The 20,458-nt window shown below is 33.6% G+C and overlaps 1 protein-coding gene across 3 annotated transcripts in view; it reads left to right on the forward strand.

Annotated features, from left to right (window-relative positions):
- The window catches only part of Grm5 (glutamate metabotropic receptor 5), a 478,225-nt gene that overhangs the window by 339,838 nt on the left and 117,929 nt on the right, over positions 1 to 20,458 (forward strand). For all 3 annotated transcript variants that reach the window (XM_063256291.1, XM_063256289.1, XM_063256290.1), the window contains exon 4: positions 7,583 to 7,818. In XM_063256291.1, the coding sequence (XP_063112361.1) occupies positions 7,583 to 7,818 (236 nt within the window). The remainder of the gene's footprint in view (positions 1 to 7,582; positions 7,819 to 20,458) is intronic.

Here is a 20,458-nt window from a genome sequence, read left to right on the forward strand (position 1 = left end):
TTCATGTTGAGAAGTCTGACATGATTCTGATGGGTTTTCCTTTATAGGTGATTAGTTCGGTTCTCTAACAGTTTTTAATATTCTGTTCTTGCACTGAATTTCTGGGATCTTGATTACTATATGTCTAGGTGTAGATTTATTTTGGTTATGGCTAGCTGTAATACTATGTGCCTCATTTATCTGAGTTTCACTTCCTTTTCCCATGCTTGGGAACTTTTCTGATGTCATTTGGGTAAACAGACTTCTGTCATTTGTGTTGACACCTACTTTTTCAACCACAACTATTATTTTTAAGTTACATTTCTTGGGGTTGTCTTGAAGCTGTTGAATTGTTACTTGTTGGTTCCTTTTTATTTTTAAGATATCTTTCCTTTCACAATCACAAGCTGATAACCTGTGTTCAAGTTTTGATAGTCTATCTTCAGTTTCTTTCAAGTGATTTTGCCAACTTTCAATGGAGATTTTAATTTCCTGGATATCTCTTTGAATCTGTTTCATGTATTTTAAATCTTTTTTATATTATTCATCAAGGTTTCCTTCAGTTTTTTATGCTACTCCATTTGTTTAATCTACATCTTCTTTAGAGGCGCTTAGCAATTCTTTTATTAGTTTTTCATTTCTTCTTTTACTTGGACTCTACTTTTGTTCTAACTTCTTTTATAGCCTCATGAAGTTGTTACTTTACTTCACTTGCCATCACTTCAGAAATTTCAAGTGTGTCACTCCTAATCTCTTCCATGTTTACATCTCCTGGGCTTGCTCTACTTGGGTTGGAGGCAAGAGACTTTCTTTAGTTTCTTTGTGTTGACGTATTCCTGAGTTCTTCCAGACAAGTTAATGGGGTCTCAGCCACTTCTTGCTTTGGCTACAATTTCTCTGAAGTGAGACTGTTTGGTTCTTCTAGTCAGTGCTGGCTACGGGTATTTGATGGTGGCCAGTGGATGCACTGGTGCAGGGCTGTCTTCTGCTTTTCCCAACCTGTGCCATCCCCCACCATGTCTGGTGGAGTGTGCATGGCGACAGGGCTGGCCAACACCTCCTAGCTGATCATGGAGGGGATCTTCCACAATGGGTGCCAGAGTTCATGCAGGGGTGGGCCTGGTCCGCTGGCTGCAACTGGCTGCTAGGCTGGTCACCAATGGGAAACCTCTGCTACTGGAATGGGTGTGGGGGTGGGGCTTAGTCCAAGCTGTTTCCATGGGTCTGCACCCAGCTAAGAGCTACTGGAGGAAGTCAGCAGCGGTTCTGGATCTGGGCTTATCCAGCCTGACTCCAAAATGACTCCTGGCCAATCATTTTCTCTTGTGGGAGGCCTGAGTCCTCTGCACTCACTGCCAGCCAGTGAAGTCCTCTCCACCATCGCATTTCTTTGTAGAGGCCTCTGGGGTCAACAGCCACCACCATCACTGTGGATTGTGCATCCCCAGGTAACAACAGCTCCTCTTGCACAGTGGGTTCTGCTCTGGGTGAAGGCGCTACCAGCTCCTGCCTTCTTAATTTAAGTTTTTCTTTTTACTCTCTCTGTGGGCTTCAATTCTCACTTTAGATTCTTCCTGGGTCCAGAATACCCACTTTATTCTTTCGTATCTTCCCTGTGATGCTATATTCCAGCATCTGGACTGTTTCTCTGAGAGAGACTGTTTACTCTGCTGTTTACTGTTCTACCATCTTTAGCTACTAAACATTTCGCTGCTATAATTACATGCACATATATCATTGTGATATGATGTTTTTAATTCTTCTGGAAAGACACTCAGAAGTGGAAATATCTGGGGTGAATGGGACCTCCATGAGGAAAACCCAGACCACATGGGAAATACTACAAAGCATCAACAAATAGGATCTCACATTATTAAAAAGCTTTGCACAAAATAATCACTGACAGAGTGAAAAGACTGAGTGGGAAAAAATTATAGCCAGTTAACAAAGGACTTATAGCTAGACCATAAAAACAACTGAAAAAACTTGGTCACCAAAAATTGACTCAATCTAAAAAGGCATCTGAGTTGAAAATCCACCTCTAAAGAAATAAAAACTACAAATAAATACACGGCAAATGTTCATTATTGGTCATTCAAGAGATGCAAATTAAAACAACCCTGAGATCCCATCTCACTTCAGAAAGAATGGCTATCATAAAGAAACTAACAAATGCTGGCTGGGCTGTGGTGAAAAGGGAAGCCTTCACTGTTACAGTGTAGATTGCTGCAACGTAGAAATCAGTGTGAAGACTTAGAAAACGATTTCAAAGTGCTTTTATTGTTCCATGGTTTGCATTTTTGAAATTGAATTTAAATATTATCCTTCTATACACAGCTAACTGTTTACTAACATTCTTTTGCACTTAGTTTATACCTATTTGTATATGGTTACTTTGTGTGGTGATTGATTTGTATGTCTTTCTCTTTTTCATCCCTCCAATAGTCTGTGAAATCTAAGATTATAACATTTGAAATCTATTGAAATTATGTTTTTTTTTTCAGTGTCAACATGTAGTAAATAGGATAAACTGAATTTCCTTCAAAATATGTAATGTTTCTCTCTGGAAATAAAATAGATGCCTGCCCCATTTAGTTTTGTCTTAAGCATCTGACTTCTTTTGGTCAATAACATTTATTACTCTTTAGATGTGAAACATATTCCCAAAGCTTCCAGTGCTCAAATATATGGCATTTGGTAAGTAGCTAGATGATGGGGGCACAATACTCACAGTGGATTTATCCGCTGATGAGCTCATAGCTTAATGTACTATTAAGAGGTAAAAACTGGTCATAAGAGGCATGCTACTCGAGGCATGCCTTTGGAGGTATTCCTCTCTTCTGAAGTTCTCACTTCTCTCTGCTTTGTGGCTGCTATGAAGTAGCAGCTTCTAGGAGTAGCTTTCCTCACCACATCTTTCCATCATGTTATTTCTGAGAGCCAATAGCCCAGTGTGGCATGAGTTCCACTGTGGGCTGTTTGTAATAGTTTGAAAGCTATTTTTATGGGATTTTTTAAAAAGACAAAACATGCTAATCCATGACTTGCTTTTTCTAACCTAAACTCTCACTATTAACATTTACTTACAATGTTGGCACATCGCATTAAATGGGTTTTGAGGATTTCAGTTTGGACACTTGGTCTCTAAAAGTTTCTCATTCACTGGACTAAACTATGAAGTGAACTGCCTGTACCATAAATTGAATTGAACATCTCTTTCTTTAAGTGGTATCAGGTATTGTGTCTCAGCAATGGAAAAACTGACTAATACACTATACAAGTAGAAGTAACAAGTACTAGTTAGAAGCATAATCCTTAAGAATCATCACATGATTTTCATACATAATTTTCTTTACTACAAAAATCAGCATGTCCCAGAGGAGACTGATTCTTCATGATACATCTCAGAATGAATACAATCTGGAGCAGTAATAGGCTACCCATAATGAATATAAAGGCAGGCAAGAAATAAATGTTTGTTCTACACTATGGAGTAACTGAAAATATTTTTATTACAGTATTTACATCCAGATGATGTTTAATAACTGTTTATAAAGAAAGTAGGTTATATAAAGAAAACAAATTTTAGCTGCATAATTTGAGTCAATTTTATTTTAAATAAAAATATTCTGTTAGAAAATACAACTTTCACAAGTTGATAATTTTGAAAAATAATTGGAAATAAGATTGATAGATAAACATACTACTAAGTTTTTGTTAGTTCATCAAACAGAATACTTTGTACTGTCATTGTTTGATGTCCACTTTTTATGCTTGATTTTGTGACTTGAATCACTACTTCTAAGATAGCAATATGTAATATATCAACTAGTGATTTCTTACTGTTTTTTTTAAATTCTGTATTATTTCTATCCTTTTTAAAAACTTTTTTTTTCTAAGTTATAAAAAGGAGGAAGGTGAAGGGTAGATTACAGAAGTACATATTTCTGGTAATACATTAGGGTGAAAATAAAAGCTGATTCTTGCTAAATGAGCAAAATATCTTCAGAGAAGATTTAAGGAATCTAAGTATCACTTGGAGAGGTGTTCTGAGAATGGGTAAATATGTATAATTTTTTTTTTTACTTTAGTTAAAATACACTAAGATCACTCCCTACACAAGCACTCTACTGTTGTGATATTTTCAGACCTGAGTGTCCAGACACACATCTGGTAGATAATCAAGCAGATGTCAAAAAACTGGAAAGAAAACAGTAAAGTATACCATAAGAAAAGAAATAAAATGTTTGCTAGTTAGAAGTGGTACAAATTGGATGGGTGAATCGACAGATAATAAATGCCTTCATGTTTTAAGATTTGAGTAAATATCATTTTCTTTCCTTATCTTCCTTTTTACATCACTCTGGTAAAATACATATCACCCAAGTCATAAAGTCATATCAAGATACTGAAGTGCCACTCTGTCAAACTAATGAAAAGCAGTAGGCGGTAGAATGTAATTCAAGTTTTTCTTGGCATTTCATTTTACCTTTGGATTTATTACTTCTTATTTAGAGATATGTGATCATCTTCAACAGATCCTAAAAGTATATGTTTACGAAAACATTAATATCTAATCATCCAAAGGCAGTATAGCGTCGTTTAACTTAGTCAGATTCAAATTACTTTTCTCTGGCCTTCGCTAGAAGATATTCTCACTACATTGAAATAGAATGACACCCATTTGTCAGGTGGAAATTGAGCTTTTTCATTTCTACACTAACTTCTTTATAATTTTATTTTGTTTCTGACTAGAACTATCTGTAACATATAATTTTAAACTTACAACCTGAAATTATAACATTAACGATATAATGTTATCTTTTATGATTTCTTGAACTGAATGATTTATAACTGGAAAAAAGCAAAGACAGAGAAAAATATGATGATAGATAAGTATATGAAGAGTCTTTGGTCATGACACTTTTCTTCTATGCATAGACACCCTGAAAAAAAGTTTATGAAGACAAGCTTTTTACAACCCCCAGGAAATTCAATGAATGAATTGTGAAGGGTAAACTCAACCTATTATAATCTTTCATTTCTTATGTAATATTCATAATCATAGCATTACATAAGACTGAGCTAATGTTAACAAAAGGAACAATTTAAATTCCCTTTCTTGGAGAATGGTGTTCTGCTTGACAAACAGAGCTTCCTGCCTCATTTGCAGCACGCCCATGCATCTCCTGGAGTGCCAGTGAGACCCACACTCTCCTATCAGTGACATAATAAACCTTCCACAACAGAGGGAGAAAACAAGGCAAACAAGCCCACTTCATTTCAGCTTGTCAGGTTTAAATAAAATCTTCTGTTGCTGAAAATGAAAAAAGATAATGTGTGAAGTAATCAAATTCAACATTGGGACAAAACATATTGCATTACTTTGACTTTTTTTTTTTTTCTGTCTTGATCTTGCCACAAAGTTTTTAAAATTTCACCATTTGTAACTTTTAATGAGTTATCTTGTCAAAGAGATGTAGAGAAATTATTGGTCTGTTTGGTATGTTCATTTTTCTCCTCACACTGTGGATGCTTTAGAAAGTATCTCAACTTAACACAAATATTTGTAATACCTTAATAAGTAACATATGACACAAATATTTGTAATACCTTAATAAGTAACATATAACATATTGGAATAACTTTCAGTTGTTAATTTTTAAGTCAGGGTTGGTGTATCAGGACATAATGAAAAAATACATTTTTGTTATTTTTCATTTTTATGATTTGTTTGTTTTATAGGGACTGAACTCATCACTTTGCACTTAACAAACAAGTGCTTATGTCACTGAGCTAAATCCTCGGCTCCATTTTTGTTTATTTTTATTAGTACAAATTGATTACATTCATGAGGAGTTAGTACATGCACATAACACATTTTAATTTTGTCCTATTTGCTTCCCCTCTTCCTCTCTCCCACTCCATCTCTTGTTCCTCTTATTCTTTGCAAAAGATCTATCTTCTTATCTTTTATTTAGTGCTATAATTTACTTATGTGTGGAGTTCTCATATAAGAGAAACCATGTGATATTTAAGTTTCTGTTACTGCAATTATTTAAATAATGTTTTCCCCAGTACTGTTTTTCTACACCAAATACTGAATCATGTTCTCTCATTCAGGAAAAAATAAGCTTAAGCGCACAATGTACTTAAAAAGATCATATCAGTGAAACAAATAATGCTTGATAATGTAAACCACTTCCTTCAGCCTTTTCTTAGTGCTCACTAACCTCCACTCCTTTCTTAAATCCAAATACCTTCCTGTTTGAATTTGGAGCCTATACTATGTTCTCCTTTAGCTCTCTCAATATCCTTATTTCTTTTGTACTATTTTCTGTAACTGTCAAAAGTTTTCCTTTCCTAAGAGAGAGCACAGCACCACTTATTCCCATCAAACACACTGCACAAACAATGTGCATTAAGTAGAGAAGAGGAACAACTCAGAAACTCCCTCCCTCTGGATGCCCTAATGTTTGCTCAAATGTGGTTTAAGCAATCTCTCATTCTCTGTCTCTACCTTTCCAGTACTGGGGTTTGAATCCAGAGTCTTAATACTGAACTACATCCATAGCCTATTTTATTTTGACACAAGTCTTACCATATCACTAAGTTGCCAAGACTGTGTTCAAACTTGAAATTTTCCTGTCTTACCCCTCCAGTGTGCTGGGATTATAGACATGTGCCTCCACATTTGTTTTAAATAGTTTCTTGTGTTTTGTTTTCATTGTAATGTCTCAGGAAGTATCCAAAAACCTTAGAACACTAGAATACTTTTCCCTATTCTGCTATATTCTTGTATCCTTTATATTCTTATAGCTTTATGGTGTGAATGCTCTCATTTTCCTTCTTCACTTAGTAGTATATATTTGCTATACATAATAGGTACATTAGTTGTAGAAGTTGATACACACACACACACATATATCCATACCACATCTTGGTCCTTTATGCTTCCCTTTCCCTTTCTCTGTCTTGTCTCCCCACCCCTGTATACTATTATGTGTCTTTTATTTTGCTCCTAAATTATCTACACTTTGGGTTTCATGTATCTTGGGTATTGAAACCAGGGCCGCCTACATACTAGCCAAGTGCTCTGGTACTGAGTTATATTAAAACTTTGCAGGTAATTATCATTCTATTAAATGCTGATATTTCATGCTGTATCATGGATATTCTCAAGTTAGACCTTTTTTTTTTTTCTAAAATAAAATCTCAGTATTCAGGTTTAATTGCAGTGTTGATACTTTGTTGTAAATAAGTGGGTTTTGAATTGCAGTTTGAAAAGTTGGTCTCTAAAACGTTAGCCATCATTGATATATGGCATTTTAAAACTGGTAAAATTCTCTCAAAAGCACTAAGTTATGCTTTGCAGATCAAGGTAAGTGAGGCTGATTTAACAATCTGAGATACACAGTTTTTACTGTGTTACTATGTAATTTTAACAAGCTGGCATATTAACAGGCATTAAGGTATAATGCAGGACTATCATGTGACCTGAAGTAGCCATTGCATTACCAATATTTCAAAATGAATTCTACAAAGCAAATAAGTCATTTGCCCAAATTTCTGTTTTAAATTGAGGCTTCTTTGTTTTCTACAGCGATGGCTGGGCTGATAGGTATGATGTGACAGATGGATATCAGCGAGAAGCTGTTGGTGGAATCACAATCAAGCTCCAGTCTCCTGATGTCAAGTGGTTTGATGATTATTATCTGAAGCTCCGGCCAGAAACAAACCTTCGAAACCCTTGGTTTCAAGAATTTTGGCAGCATCGCTTTCAGTGTCGGCTGGAAGGGTTTGCACAGGAGAACAGCAAATACAACAAGACTTGCAATAGTAAGATTTATTGTTTCATTTAAAGTGGGAAAGGCTCAAGCTCCAATTTACATAAAGTGTGTCAGGGGGGTAGTGGCTGTAATTTGTTAGATAAAAGGTCTCTTGCATAAATAGAGTGAGTATTACCACTTAATGGTGATAAACAGGTTTTAGACTCACTAAGAAAAACGTATCTGAGCAAGTGTTTACTCTACTGAGATTTAAAAGGATTATATTATTTCTATTTATATCATTCAAGAAATGATACATTTCTGTAACCCCCTGTGCTAAAAAGATCATATGAGCTCCAAAATACAACAATTCTTGGCATCCTTGAAGGCAGAAAGACTACATTCTATTCATCTCTATTGTCTCAAGCATTTAACACAGTGTAAGTACAAAACGTGAGCTTCATAAATGTCTGAAGAATGAATAAAGGAATGTTAAAGGGTAAATCCAATTCCTATTTCAATTAATAAATCATAAAATAACATCAAGTATTTTGTTATGTATAACTAGGATGTTTCATGAAACATAATAAAAGCATGGTCGTTCATTCAGTTTTCTACAATTATTTATCAAGATTCACAAAGTACTAAATACTGCCTTAGTGGTAAGGGGGGAAAAAAGATAATGCTAGATCCTGCATTCAAAAGTTTAGTGTCTAGGAAAAGAGATAGTTATGCTAATTAAAACTGAAATTCAATATTGTAAGTGATACAATAAGGGTTACACACAGAATCTGGCTAGTACTATTTGAAGCACATTCATAGAGTCTTAACATTAGTAACCAGAGTTAATATTGATGTATACATCAATTTCTTTGGACATTAAAGTTTTCTAAAATTGATAAAATTTTTGTGATTAATTTATACCACATTGCATAATAAGAGTAAGCACACTTATAAAATAGTTTTATTCAGACAAAATTGCCATTATGCATTGTGTTAGAATACCAGAGTGCTTTGGGGGTAGTGTGATGATAATCGTTCAAGAACCATTTCCATTCCATAGACAACCTATCCCATATCAGTATCAAAGTGAGGAAAATAGTGAATTCATATAAGGTATTCTCCTCAAGGTCCCATGTTTTTCACTATTTTGTATAATGATGAAGATAGCAAACGTCTGACCATGATTGTTTTTAAATGTTATTGCTTGGTGAAATACACACTTATCAACTTTATATCAGTTCTTATTTGGGTAGTTGAACAGGCAAGGGATTTAAGAATGGAAGATAAATGCATGATGAAATCCACATAGGCATAATCTAAATGTAAGTCTGCTTTCTTCTCTTAATTTCCTTCTGCATTCTACCTCAAGATCTTCCAATGTAAGAATTTTTCTTTAATTTTCAAGAAAAAATGCATGAGAACAAATATCATTGTCACATGCTTCACAATTTCAATTTTCGCATCTAATTTTAAATTTTTCACATTTCTACTAAGTCTCAGAAAGATAAACTTCTTGACTTTCTTATGTAATTTTTTAAACCTCTTTTTTTTTTTTTTTTTTTTAAACCAGGAATCAAACTCAGAACCATGCACTTGCCAGGCAGGTGCTTATACCACTGAGCTATATCCCCAATCCTTCTTTTCTGGGAAACATTACACCAATAAGAACGGATACCATCAAGGACTCAAAACACATAAATAAATAAATAAATAAATAAATATTGGCAAGATTGTTGGAAAAAATAAGTCTTTTGAATTTTGAGGGATGTAACTGATTTGATCCAATATTCCTCTTTTGGATATCTTCCTGAAAGATTTAGTTTTCATAGTACAGTGATACATACAAATTCATTTACAGTAGCACAATTCATAACAGCTAAATTATGAAGTATCACATTTAGCCATCCATAGAGAAATGAATAAAGAAAATATGGTACATGTACATGTATACAATAGAATGCCACTCTAACATAAAGAAAAATTAATATGAGTCATTTCCAGAAAAATGGATGGATCTTGAGACAATAATGGTAAGTAAAATTAATCAGATTGAGAAGACTAAATATTGCATAGTTTCTCTTACATGAGAAAATCAAAATATTAGCAAACTAAAGAACAAATAACAGAGGGATGGTAGGAAGCAGGGAGATAGGCTTTTAGAGGTTTAAAGGATATCTGGGAAAGGTGTGGTAGGGAGATAGTGAAATTAAATTATAATATATCAGTAATCAAAATAATTGTGGAGCTCAAATTAGGAAAAGAAAAAAGCATATACTGTAGGATTCAATGTCACTAAAACTTTAGAAACTACAAAGTAATCTATAGTGATACAAGGCAGATGAGTGGTTTCCTATGAACAGGAATGAAGGAGCAAAAGATTGCAAAGTGCAGGAGAAAACATGGAAGTGATGGTAGTTTCATGGAAGTCTACACATCTGTAAACTTCTTGACTTATTCACTTTCAATGCATGTGATTTTTAAGTCAATTATATGTTAATGAAGCTGTCCAGAAGTGTTTAAGGAAAAACCATAATCATCATATATATGTTATAAACATATAAAATAATCCTATTTGCCCCAGGTTCATTTTTTAAGTTCTACAAATAATCAACCTTTTTGTTTCTCATAACTTATTATTTTGATGCCAACCAATAGAAATTTGTTACATAAAGGATTCATCCCCTTCTGTAATCCCTATGCTCATTCTTTTAGCTGCTGGGACAAGATTCTCTCCTAGTTGTTCAGATGGCTCAGAAGAGTTGTACTGTGTAATGCCAGCAGTGAGAGCTCTTAAATTCAGCCCCACCATCCTCTCCCTTTGTTGCCTTTGGTCAGTTCTTTAGCTTTGCCTTCTTCATTTATGCAATTCAGATAACTTATATTTTGGCATCAATGAGAATAAAATAGCATAACATGTAAGAATCTTATCAAAAAATCTCTAAGAAATGTATTAAAACTTGACACACTTATGTTACCATAGAGAATGTGCATTAGAAACTATTTGTATTTAAATTATTGTGGAAAAGAAATGCACCATGTAGAAATGGTAACTATTTGAAGAGGTAGATACATTTTGCATGATTTGAACATTGTTATACAATGTCTACATGCACAACCACAACATATGGAACCTCATAGATAGATGATAGATAGATAGATAGATAGATAGATAGATAGATAGATAGATACATAGATACATAGATACATAGATAGATAAACTTTTATATGTCAATTAAAATAATGAAGTCAATGAAAAGCAAAAAAGAAATTCAGCATATAATGTTAATAATATTAATAACCTATAATCTCCAAGTTGGAAATGATCATTAATACGATGTGAGAAGCATGTGACTGAAAAACTCAGCAGCCTCCTCTGTCCTTAGTCTTCATATTAACATAGATATTTCATTTCTGCATACCTGTCTTGTAACAGGTGCCTTCCCCAACAATTATAGAGTTCTATTCTTAATTTTAATTTTCTGGCTGATGCCAGATGCTATATATGAGTTTACTCATATTTCCATGGCAACTATGTGGGATGGTTGTTGCCACAGCCCCCATGGTTGGACACGTGTACAGACATTTTTATAATTGCTAGTGTCACAACCTTTAAAAATTGTAGAGGAATGGCACCCAAGCCAGATGGCTTCTAAATAAAGAAGGTGGTGTCTCTCACAGCTGTGAAAGAGCAAAGAAGTAACAAGACAGCCTACTATCAAAGACAGGGTTGCTCAGAAAATGGTGTGAAAAACCCTGATTATTAAAAGTTAATTTACAATAACAAATCATTAGTCCACTCTTACAAAATTGGGTAATGCAAAGGTAGAATCCATAGAAAATATATGATCTGGTGCTTAATATCAGGTTCCTTACACTTTTCTCAGGAATAATATATATGACATTGAACTAGAAGTCCCATCAGCGAATATATTTGGGGTGCCTACTATTTACCACTTACTAAATTTTTTTGAGAGGCTAGAGCTATAGCGTTGAACAAAATAGGCATTCATTCTTAGGGAGAGGGAGATCAAAATAAAACAAATAAAATAATTATATTAGATGATGATCATTGCTAGCAGAAAACTATAGCAGGAAAATGAGAGTTAAAATTTTGAAATAATACAATTTAAATAGGATAGGCAGGCTTGATTTTATTAAGCTGAAGCTTTGTAGATAGAACACAAAAAGAGGAGGGAGTGGTGCAGGTGTACATGGGGAGATGATTCCAGAAGTGGAAAATCGTGAAAATAAGGCTAAATTATGTGCGCAGTAAACATATTTTAGGCAAGAATTGGGAAGCCAGTTTAAAAAGCAAAGTGAGGGGACGCAAGCAGCAGATGATGGAAGATAGGCAGAAGAAGAGAGATTCTGCAGAGCACTGTTGGCTGTGGTTTTAAATTTGTCTTTGAGTTTAATGAAATAAGAAGTCATTATAGGATTTGAGCAAAAGAAGGTCATGAACTGGAACTTCTTGTTACAACATTTAAAAACTACCTCAGAATCTTGCTTAACAGATATTTATAGCAGTAATAATTAGATAACATGATACAGTAGAAATTTAACAAGTGCCCTAAATTTGTATCGATATGTTGTTTATACAACTACCTTGAACTAACTGGCTAATATCAGTCATTAAGGTGATATGATACATGTTACTATAGGGCCATATAGTCTGATATGATACATGACACTATAGAATTACTGCTTAAAATTTTCCAGAAAATCCAGTTTTAATTTTCTTTTAGATCTCTGTTACTGGAACAAAGATTCAGGAATGCAGAGTCATGGTATAGAAAGAGCTTGATTTCCTGAGTCACTTGTAAGACCAAAAAAGAGCCTAATAATCTCCCTTAGGCTGCTTCATGAACAAAAAATAAACTTCTATTTTGTTAAGCTGTTGAATATTTGAAAGTTGTCATAGCAGCTATTATCTTAACTTACATACATACTTTCCTACTGTTCCTAATAGACAGCAGTCTTGTCATGATGTGTAAATCCCAGTCTATAGTGACTATAAGAATTACAGCCTCTATTTCCATAGTGATTTCCAGTGACTCTGTTAATTTGGTTTTTTTTTTTTTTTTAATATAGTGAGGGTATTTAAGCTGTTGCTTGCAAAGGAGTTTATTCATTAGCTCAAGGCATCAAGATTAGCAGACATAAATATTACTTCAATGATGCATGTGTTTGCAATTAATTAAAATTGGTATAAAATTTAGAACATTGATCAAATTTCTACTACATCTTATGAAATTCTTTTTATTTTTTTGATGCTGGGGATCAAACTCAGATCCCTGTGCATTTAAAGCAAGAGTTTTACCACTGAGCCACATTCCCAACCGGAAACTTGGTTTTTAAAACATTCATTAAACAAGATTCGAGCAAGTTTTAAGAGAAGATTCAAAGATTAGTTCATGGTTAATCTCTTCCTTAAGATATTTTATAATTTAACTTGGAATACTTTTATAATAAGGTTATATCCAGCAATTAGAACATGATTAACATATGACTGTAAGAGCTCTAAGTATTAGAGTAGGTGGAGAGCTTTTGTTTCTAGGGAAATCAGTGCTTGATGCTATCATTAGCTTTTGAGTTGAGTGCTAATAATGGTTGGACTGAGAGGGAATATTGGAATCAGAGTATTTGAAACTTAGAAGATTATGCAAATCAAAGAACATAGTAGGAAAAACATAAAGACGTGTTCCAGTCATAGATGATGAAGAGATTCAAGGATGGGAGGAATGTTATACAAGTAATAGAAAAGGTTGCTAATTGACCGGGAAGATTTTTGTTGTTGTTCTAGGTATTGAACTCACCACCTGGTACTTGCCAGGCAGGTTCTTATGACAATGAGCTAAATCCCAAGCCCCAATAGGAAAGCTTTTTAAGAAATATTTTTAAGGAATAACACAGTTTAAGCAACGATTTCTAGAATTTAACCTCTATAAAAGTAATTTTGAAGGTTCATGAAGAAGAAACTTATTGAATCAAAACTACATTTAAAAAGTTGCCTGACAGTAGTATTTGGAGTTTATTGGATGGTATGATTAGCATTGGATATGAGAAAAAAAAATATTGTGTTTAAAATACTGGAATTTTGGTGATGTTGCTGCAGTTCCTGTCATAAGGTTGAAAATAAAGTAAACTCAGACTGTTTGTTAGGTTGAAGGAAAGGGAATAGATAAGGTGAATTCTAGCTTTCAGCTTGAGGTGACAGAAAATTTTGTTAATAAAGGAAGAGGAAAAATAAAGAAATGGGCTAATTGGGGTAATTCTTCACAGCAAAGATAAAATTCTGCTTAAAGTACTTCAAGTTCAAAGTTACACAGGTAGATATGTACAATTAACAGAAGTGTGACAGGTATCTCCATAACACACAGTGCTAATGAAAAATCTCTAGTGCAAAATTACTGACAGAAGTGGAAGACCAGAAGCCTGCATTGAGGTTTAAAGAACTCAAAGCCCTTAAAGGTTAATGGAAACCATCACTATTATATATTCTTTAGATAGCTATTTCAAGAAGAATGGAGTTCACTAAACCTCAAAAAGTACCACAAAGTTATGTGAGCTAAGTTCATTGCTTTAGTCACTTTTTATCACCAGAGACAAAATACCAGACACTTGCAACTTAAAAGAAGAGAGTTATTTTGGCTTCTGATTTCAGTCCATAGGACTCTGGCTTCCAGCAAAACAGCCTGGTGAAAGCTGAGCACATTGAGGTGGCCAGGTAGCAGAGAGAATAGGAAGGAGCCAGAGAGGGACATCTACTCTTCCAGATTATATTCCTACTAACCTAACTACCTTAATTACACCGCAACTCGTAATAGCACATTAGTCATGATCCCATATATCAGTGTGCAATAATAATACCATGATCCAGTCACCTTCCTTAAACCCTATCTTTGAGCTAATGAGGCTTTAGTCTTAATCTAGACCATAACATTCATGTATTCATAAATATAGTAAATGTAATTAAATGAACTAATTCATGTGAAGAAGGCTTATAGAAATGATGTTATATATGCTGAAGACAGCATAATAAAGCACATTTGACAATACTTGATAGCTCTGTGATGCTGAACAAAATGTTTAGATTTTCTCTTCTCACTGTCTTCAGTTGTAAATTCACCAAAATATTAAATACCTGGTAGTGATCTTATGAGAATGCAGAATAATACTGATGGAGCACTTCCATAACAAATAGCATAGATGAAGATTTCAATAACAGAAATGTACATTCTCACAGGTTTGGAAAGAAGCCCAAAACGAGGATGCCAGCACAGCTGGGTTCTAGTAAGAGCACATTTTGTTTTCTTCTTAACAGACTATCTCCTTCTCACTCTATCCTCATTGGTAGGAAATGGGCTGGACTCAAATCTGAGTTCTTCCCGGCTCAATATCCCAGAGTGACAAGATCACAGGTGTGCACCACTATCCCTGGTTTTGTGTTCCTTCTTTTAAGAGTACAAATTCCATCCTGAGTGCTCCACCTAAACATAATGGTTTTCCAAAATTTTCTTTTCCAAATTCCAGTTCAGTCCATTAAGACAAAATCTTTGGCATTTAGTAAAATTCAGTAAGTTAAACCACTGTTGTGAATATTTCTTTAGAATAATAATTATTTCTCTAGCAATTTCATAGGGCTTGGAATCTAAAACTTTAGAACAAATAAAAATGTAATTCTACAGAAGAATTAAATCAAAAATTACATTGTATGAAGAAATAAAATTCATGAAAATATTGGAAATCACAAATTTCTTTTAGTCACAGAAGAAAGAAACACAGCTTCAATTTAAAATGTCTCCTATATTCTGCTTGAGTTGGTAATATATCTGCAAATTATAGCAAAATCTTTAATCAACAGTGAAGAATTTAACATGATCTAGAACATCTGATGCTAGGTAACCCATGTCATATTGTGATAAACGTTTTATTTCTCTACTATTTTTGGCCCTTCCATCTTAAATAATTCACTAAATATGTCCTCAAATGTATGGTCTTACCTGTGAAAACTGTTCTCAGCTGCCAGAGCTGTTGCAGTTATTTCACATAAAAGAAATACGTATTTGAAAATTTATTATGATGCCACCAGTTAGAAATGAGCCACCACTTAAACACTTACTGACTTACTTTATGTATGTATGTATGTATGTATGTATGTATGTATGTATGTACTGGAAAGAAATTCACCCAATATGCTTTGTTTAAAGATAAAAGAATAATTTGGCTAGATTCCAGTCATCAGACCACCTTTGGTAAAATGCAGAATCAAAGTGATTGAGTACAGATTTTGCTATAATTTGTTAAATAACAAGGACACAGTTGTTAAATATCAAGGTCTCTCTGATTTTAATTTTAAGTTTGCTTCAATCCAAAATCATTGAAATGTTTTGAATAATAAAAAATGTTTTCATTTCACATTTGATACAATCATGGTTCTAACTGCATTAAGAGGAGTGAGTATAGTTGTAAAGGATTCTAAATTTCTAGGTCCCCTAACAATAATACTATCTCAGTCAGTATCATCAAAACCCTACCTCTGTTTTTAGTACAGAGCAAAATGGAGAAGTATGATGTATGATAAATCAGTCAAAGGGGGGTATTTTAAAATCTTGAAAACCTAGCTGACACTGGAAAGCATATGGAAATCCTTGGAAAATAACCGCATGGCTTTAATTAATCATCTCAGAAGCACATGACAAGTTTCCTGTAGGAGGAGCTTCTACAATGCCTGCAGTTTTGATGCTTATTTCACTTTCCCTGGTGCCATTCTTCCTTCCTCTCCCATTTCTGTTTCTTGGAGGGGCACAGAAGCAGACATGGATCAAGGTTTCCTTTTGTGCTCTCAGGCAATATTTAATAAATTCAACAATGATTCATCTGGAGATTCCTTCCCTAGACTAAATTACCACATTCAAATGGTCATAATAATTGGAAGGTATTCTCTTCTGTGAAATCAGCCTCCAGGGTACAAGGAATCTGCTATCCCAGGTGAGGGAAATCTGGAGCTGTGAATTAAATTTGATGTCTATGTTTTCTTTTTCAAATAATAGTTTGCTTCAGGAAATCTTTTGATATAAAATTAAATGATTTTATTGAAATATAACTGCATACAAACCCATGGAACTCTGAAATGATGACATTATTTATCATAAGAATGAATAGTTGAATCAGAACTTATATAATTAGTAAATTATCTCATAATAGCTGATAAAAAGTTGATTCACCAAATAACAATCTCTCTTGTGCCATGGCTTTGGGTTACAATCACTGGGAACCAGTTTTAGCTTGACTCCATTAAGTAAATTAATATAAATAACTACTATTGTTTGGAAGAATATCAGGACATAATAGGAGGTACTGGTAGCTAACAGACCATGTTTAGGAACCTGTATCAATTCTTCTGGTTTCTAGTAAGCAGGAAGCTCAGCTTTTAATTAACAATTTGGCCAGAATATATGCACACATGGGCCCTATCTCAAACCTCACTGCAGATAAGACCTGGTCATTATTGTTACTAATATTTTTAGCTCACTACCTTCACATTCCTGGGAAGGAGCTTGCAATTTACTGAACCTGGGTTACATTTCCATTCTATGGCAATCAGAGAATGGCAAACAGAAGAATAAAAGTACTATAAACTTCCCTAATGAAAGGATTACACAGCTTTCCATAATCTAGGTAAAATGAAGAATTCATCAAAATTAGGAATGGATTTGTATTCTATATAGCCAAATTTTGAAGATTACTACATCTTAATTTAATAATTTTGTACAGTATAAGTGGTCTACTGTGTTTCATAAACAGTTACTTGCTCATGAGGCTCTATACTTATACCGTTCTTCTATGTTCCTTCTAATCATATGAGAGAATTACTATTAGTGTCCTCTTATTTAAAATGGTAAAACATAAGACTTAAATGGCTTAAATGACTTGCTCAAGTTTACATTGCTAGCAAATAAACCTTCTGGAGGTTGTATGATTTCAAATAAAATCTTGTGCATATATATGACATTATTTTTCCTGCCACTATTAAATAATTTTACTGATTTTAGAATAAATACAAGTTTAATATATTTACTGAAACATTCTGACTAAAACTTCTGAGACATAGAATTGGCATTTAATGTCACTACAAATGCATAATGATATAAATGAATTTATGAATTCATGATTTTGATTAAAAGACAAGGTGCAAGGGCAGTGATCCTTCCTCTGGGTGAGCTTTGTGCTAAGCTGGTGATCTCTGAGACAAAGGGTTTGAAGTCTCAGTCAAAAAGAAATCAATGCATGTTCATCATGGTAAAATGAATAGTGTCTTCAATGGTTTATCTTTGTTATTTATTTTTTAACATGATAGTATTTACAGAAATGTTCCTTTTAGATATTACATGTACAATTAAATTTCTGTGAATCTTTTATTTTCTTTAACTCCATTGCTTTTCACTCCAATTTTTAAATGGATTAATCCTAGAGACCAATCAGGGAAGATTAGGAATAACTAAAGTATGTGGTGAATGTTTACATTTTTAAAAATTGTTACAATAAACAACAGCCACTTATCCTCTCTCACAGAACTTTGAACACATTTATGCCCTTTTTCTTCAACTTTGTGATGCTGTTTGGATATCCTGTTTCTTGAGTGTCTTTAGGAGGTGTAATCCAAACTGTGGTGAATATTTTTGCAGAGTTCCATCCAACAAAAATGCAGGCTCATAGAAACATTGCAGTGTGTCCGCATCTGTTTCACTTACTGAATCTGGCACTGTGTGACTTCTAGTTCCTCCCAAAAGTCACAATGACCATAGAAAGGTAAACATTTTCAATTAATAGAAGACATCAAGGCAGGCAAAACAGCACAATACAACCTAAAATAGAACTTCTAAACTTGCTTCAGAAAGTGGAAAGAACAATGGGATAAGTATTTTTAAAGTGAGAAGGAGTATTTTGAGAGGAATTAATCCCAAAGTGTCTTTTACCATAACAAATTTAATTTAAGCATTTACACTGCTCTCTGATGACTCCTTATATTTCAGACACAGAGTAGAAACATCCAGAGACTAGGTAGCACTAATAAGCCTACGAGAAGGCTCCTACCCTGACCTTCAATAATAATTAGGCTAAAATGCAATAATATTTTTCAAAGGCCTGTAATGATTTAATTTTAAATTGCTTTAACATATTTAGAAATTGGATCAAAAAGAAGCAGCTCATATATTTGGAGAACTGGTGTAATCAATCTTCAGACAAGCCTTACAGATTTTAAATTAATATTGATCGATTATAAAATATTTCATGGTTTCTTCCTGCTTTTTCATTCATTTGCTCTCTTCATCCAACAATGTTATTTTTCTTTTTATCTTGCAGATGAACAAATTAAGGCTCAAACAATTCTATTGGTTTGCCTAGGCGAGGACATAAAACTGCCAAATAAGATTTAAAATTTGAACCCAACACTGCAAACTCATGTTTTTGTTGTGCTGTGTTGTCTGCTCTAAGTTAAAAACATTAGCTTGAAATAATGCCTGTCACTCAACTCAATTTAGAACTTTTCAACATTATGTAAAGTAAGAAAAAGCAGTCTTTCTCTGAATCACCTGAAGCAGATGATCTAAGATAGTGGCTTTCATGTTATTGGATCTTGTTTTCAAACAATTTAAAAAATCTGAACCCACTGGAAATAATTCAGTATGAACTAATGGCATATATACTTGAGGCAGCCAAGACTAAGTTAGGATTTAATGTTTAAAGTTTCTTTGATTATATCCTTCCATGATTCTCTACAAAACTAGAGTTTTAATGTTTCTTTTATTATATCTTTCCATGATACTCATACAAAACTAGAGTTTTAAGAGATTTTCATTCCAGATGCTTGCAATGCTTTACAATTTTTAATATTTTTCCCTAAATTTGTTTTAAAAATATAGAAACTTCAGTTTCTTTATATGAAATATTAAGCTAATGGTAAGATCTCTACACATGTTCTTTTAACATGTAACAGCAATTTCTCAATATCACCCACTATTATTTGTCAAAACAGCAATTTCTCAATATCACCCACTATTATTTGTCAAAATATTTTAAATTTAATCTTACAAATATACCTCAAGTGCTGCTCCTAGAATTTAGCAGAAATGATAATTCCTGCTATTAGGTAGAGGAGAATGACATTCACCAGCATAACTTTTTTATGTTTATAAAAAGTTAAGAGATACTCTAGACTTTTTAAATGTCAGTCTACACAGTCAGACTGAAGTTGGCTTTGAAATTCTACTTTACTACATTTTATCTTTTCCCACTGGATATTTCATTCCAGCTCTCTGACTCTAAATTACCTCTGTCAGGTACACATTGACAAAAATAATTGTTAACGTGTATTTTTAAAGGTTAAATAAGAACCTGAATATAAAGCCTCTTGCATCTAGCATTAGTTGGATAATTTCTTCTAATTTTCCTATCTTAATCATTGTCTTTGAAATATTTCTGAATAAAATTATTTATAGAAATAATCATTTCCATAGCTTAAGTGGCATGCTAAGTTTAGAGTAAAATGAATAATAAAAATTTACTGCAATTGGCACTGTACCTATCACAATCAGAAAAGAGAGCTTTATAAATTTTTCTGATAAGCCAGACACTGAAGCATGTGTTTATAATTCCAGCACTCAGAAGATTGACTCAGGAGGATCCCTGTGATTTCAGGACAG

This window comes from Cavia porcellus, unplaced genomic scaffold (assembly GCF_034190915.1).
Source record: "Cavia porcellus strain 051 isolate PalLab524CR breed Dunkin Hartley unplaced genomic scaffold, mCavPor4.1 scaffold_9, whole genome shotgun sequence".
In the NCBI taxonomy this organism is placed as follows: domain Eukaryota; kingdom Metazoa; phylum Chordata; class Mammalia; order Rodentia; family Caviidae; genus Cavia; species Cavia porcellus.